Source organism: Vicia villosa, unplaced genomic scaffold, assembly GCF_029867415.1.
Source record: "Vicia villosa cultivar HV-30 ecotype Madison, WI unplaced genomic scaffold, Vvil1.0 ctg.005010F_1_1, whole genome shotgun sequence".
In the NCBI taxonomy this organism is placed as follows: domain Eukaryota; kingdom Viridiplantae; phylum Streptophyta; class Magnoliopsida; order Fabales; family Fabaceae; genus Vicia; species Vicia villosa.
The window spans coordinates 62,970-67,203 of NW_026706555.1; the positions used below are offsets into that span (position 1 = coordinate 62,970).

General features: G+C 35.5%; 1 protein-coding gene across 1 annotated transcript; it reads left to right on the forward strand.

Annotated features, from left to right (window-relative positions):
• Positions 1-983: 983 nt before the first annotated feature.
• Positions 984-2,057, forward strand: LOC131642431 (putative F-box/LRR-repeat protein 23). The gene is made up of 2 exons (XM_058912673.1): positions 984-1,369; positions 1,482-2,057. The coding sequence occupies exons 1-2, from the start codon at positions 984-986 to the stop codon at positions 2,029-2,031; spliced, it is 936 nt and encodes a 311-aa protein (XP_058768656.1). The 3' UTR covers positions 2,032-2,057.
• The last annotated feature ends 2,177 nt before the right edge of the window (positions 2,058-4,234 follow it).

Here is a 4,234-nt window from a genome sequence, read left to right on the forward strand (position 1 = left end):
CCTCGTCATCGATCAAGAATCCTAAAATGCTGAGAATCGAAGAAAACAAAGAGAACAAAATCACAGTGATTGCTTCAAGAAAGCACTAATCACCATGGACAAGAAAGATCTATGAATCGCAGCGAATGCAGAGCATGATCAACCTGCTCTGATACCATCTAAGCAAATGAAATGGTTATGAAGATGATGCAAAACTCCATTGATGGAGTATGAACAAGCCAAAGAAGAAAAGCTTAAGCAAAGCTGAGCAATGAAGAAAGAGATTATAGATTGCTTAATCATTCAAGTTAGTTACAATATGGTTTATATAGCTGGTAATAATACCTAATTGAAAAACATAAACTAACTGAATTTAGTTATGCCATATAACTACTCTGCCACGTCAGCTTCATGCTTTGTCACCTTATTAAAAGGATTGCACCATATCATGTACCATATCATGTCGATTGATATGACTGTATGACTTTGCATTCTAAACGGACATTTTATGATGAAATTGAGACAAATTAATACTCCCTCCGTCCCACAATGAATGACCCATTTGAAATAAATTGATGTCCCAAAATGAATGATCCATTTCAATTTCCAATACACTTTTTCCTATTTTACCTTCTAATTATTAAAAAGTTCACAATTCCCAATACATGATAAGGGTACTATGGTAAAAATAATATTATCTCTCTTACTTTTTTACATTTTTATTAATCTGTGTGAAATGGTGTGCTGGGTCACTCATTGTAAAACAGAGGGAGTAAGAAATTATCAAAAAATTAATCATATATTTACCGGTAAATAAAGTAGTCAAAATCTAGTTTATTGGATACCCAAATGGTCTTACACCATAAAGGTAATTAATGAGGTTAATACAAAAACACGTGACATTTGTTATTCCCCATATTTTAGCCTTGAAAACCGTTGAGCATCATTGTTATTCCTGGCTCTTTAACAAATAAATCCTTGTCCTATCGTTTGCATGTTGCATTATGGCTTCTACTGGTTTGAGTCCTGTAATGGCAATTGAGAATCTTAACATCACACTAAAGCCAAACTGGCTTGAACTTCCTAGAGACATAACCAAGAACATACTGCAGAGACTTGGTACACTTGAAATAGTTACAAGTGCATCTGTTGTGTGCCCTCTCTGGTGGAACATATGCAAAGACCCTCTCATGTGGTCCACCATTGACATGTTTACCGGTATCACCATTGACGAGATCACTGATCTCTTTCAGCCAGATTCTTACTTTGAAAATTTCAGCAGATTAGAAAAGATTTGTCGCTATGCTGTTGATCGAAGTTACGGTCATCTCAAAGACATTTATATTAATAAATTCGGAACCGATGATCTCCTCTGTCACATTGCTCAAAGGTAATATATAATTTTCAACACTTCTAAGGTTTTTTTTTTCTTTATCCTTGTAAAATCACTACATTTTATTTTGGTTTCCTGTTTTCCCTTTTTTTCGTTTTAAAATTTTCAGTGCAAGTCACCTGAGATCCATGAGGCTAGAAAAATGCTATGACATTTCAACTGCAGCATTCTATCAAGTTGTGAAGAATCATCCATTCTTAGAAGAGCTTGATATTTTCCACAGTTTTTACGAAGAAACAGAATTTTTTGAACATATAGGCCAAAGTTGTCCGGTTTTGAAATCGCTGAAATTTAGCCCTTATATTGAGACACTAGACAGTAAGTCCGACGATGTTGCATTTACTATCGCAAAAACAATGCCTAAGCTGCGCCATCTTGCAATTTTGAACAATGGGCTAACTAACAATGGATTGCTAGCTATTTTAGATGGATGTCCTCTTCTTGAGTCTCTTGATGTTCGAGGATGCCTTTATCTCGATTTGGACGGAAGTTTGAATCAAAGATGCAGTGAACAGATCAAAGAATTAAGATTTCCATCTGATTCTATAGATAATAAATTTAAGTTTGGTGATTATGCTATCCATGTGCAGTTGAGAATGTGTTCTGATTTAGATGTTTCTGATTTTTCTTTGGTAGATCAGATTCAGGAAATAATTTGATCAAGTGTTGAAAAGCTTTTTGCATTCTAGGGTGTTGTACTTTTACTTTGTTGATTTATGATCCACATATAATTTGACTTTGTATTCTCAGATTATTTCTTAGTCATTCTATAATCTCTTAACAATATAAGAGTTTGAAAGATATCATAAAAATCATTACAATAGTTTACATAGTTGTATTAAAATTTCTATTTTTTTGCTTAAATTGCAAAATCAATCAATTAAATTAGAAGTTTATGTACTATAAGATATGCTAGTGCTGAACCAAACTACTACCAACCAAACTGTCAATCTACCAATGGCCCTACATAATGCTTTAAAGTATAATAGTACTGCCACCCAACAAATTGAGGCTCCTATACCTATGTAAACAAGTGGCTTACTCATAAGCTAAACCTATAACATTGTTTAGCTTCCTTTGCGATTTCCACTACAATGAGACTCCTATATATCATTATGAGGGCAAGAATCTCAAACAAATAGTCTTACACTATACAATCAAATGAAATGTTATTATTGTTTACTCCGCCCGGTTGAAATTAAACTCAAATCTTTGAGTAATTCCCTATTACTATACAATGACAATGACTGAAAAGAGAATTTAGGTAAAAAGGTGAATTAGGGTTTGCAAAAATAAAAGGAGAAAGATGATGATTTTCTGCAGAGTCTCTCTCTATTCACAAACTGTGGAAAATCTCTTTATTCACTTGCAACTGCAAATTATGTGAATACAAATTGTTATCTAAAAATAGGGGTTACTCTCTATTTATAGTTTTAGGTTTGCTTTCTCCCTAAGGCAAAAGCCCAAAATATAAAAGCCCAAAATACCTATTTTAGACCTAAATCGAATATGTGTTTAGCAACCTACTTACAACATTTCGATAACTACAAGCACTTCGACATACATAGTTTTGACACACTTGAATTGCACTTTAACACACCACCTAATTCATTGTGTCTAAACTATCTATATTCATCGAGGCTCTTAGTCTTCTAAATATTTTGACCTTCACTCCATTCGTCGTTATATCTGTAATCTGACTCTCAGTTCTGTAGTGTTCCAGATTCATTTTCCATTTAGCTATACCTACTCTCGATGATAATGAAACTTCATTTCAAGGTGCTTGCTTCTGCCATGTGTTATCGGGTTCTTCGCTAGATTGATAGTTGACATGTTGTCGATATTTATGGTGATTGCTCTATGATCTTCTGCGGTAATCTCTTCGACCAGACTCACCATCCATGTTGCTTGACATGCACAAAGAGAAGCTGCTATGTATTCCGCTTCACATGATGATAGTATCACTACTGGTTCCTTTCTCGAACTTTAAGCAACTGGTGCACCACCTGGCATAAACACATAACATGTTGTGGATTTTCGATCCTCAACATCACTACACCAACTCGAATCAGTGTATCCCACTAAGTTGCATTCTTTTCCTTCATCAACTGCAGGAAACAAAATACCATAGTCGAGAGTTCCTTTCATATACCTCAGTATCCTCTTCGTTGCTGCTTGATGTGATACCTTTGGCTTCTGCATGAATCTACTTACCATACCCATACTGTATGCTAAGTTGGGCCTTGTGTGACAAAGGTATCTCAATGACCCAATAAGTCTTCTCTACTGGGTTGGGTCGCCATCATATCTTCATCTGATTCTTCGGACAGTTGCAGTCTTGGTTCTGCAGGTATCAAAGTCGAGTTGCAATCTTCCATCTCAAATCTCTTGAGAATTTCACTTGCCTATCTTCTTCGATGCATCATCAAGCCTTTACTACTATTGTAGAATTCGACTCCAAGAAAATATGAAATGTCTCCCAGATCTGACATTTCGAATTCCTTGCTAAGATCACCTTTGAAATCTTCGATCTCTTTTTTGCAACTACTTTTTATCAACAAGTCAACGACATAGATACACAATATAAGTAGTTCACTCTTGCTTCTTCTTACATATACTCCATGCTCGGTTGTGAACTTCATAAATTGCTTTTCCCTTAAGAAATGATCGATCTTCTTATTGCAATCTCTTGGATCTTGCTAGAGTCCATGCAGGGCTTTATGCAGCCTGCACACCTTTCTCTCTTTGCCATGTTTCACAAGTCCAATTGGTTGTGCAACATAGACTTCTTCATCTAAGGGTTCGTTCAGGAACGCACATTTAACACCCGTCTGACACATGTGCCAATTGTTCATGTTTGCC

Excerpts from the sequence above, each read along its gene's own strand:
- LOC131642431 (XM_058912673.1), top strand. The coding sequence starts at position 984 with ATGGCTTCTACTGGTTTGAGTCCTGTAATGGCAATTGAGAATCTTAAC. Across the intron at positions 1,370-1,481 it reads CTCTGTCACATTGCTCAAAG|TGCAAGTCACCTGAGATCCA; the intron begins GTAATATATAAT and ends TAAAATTTTCAG.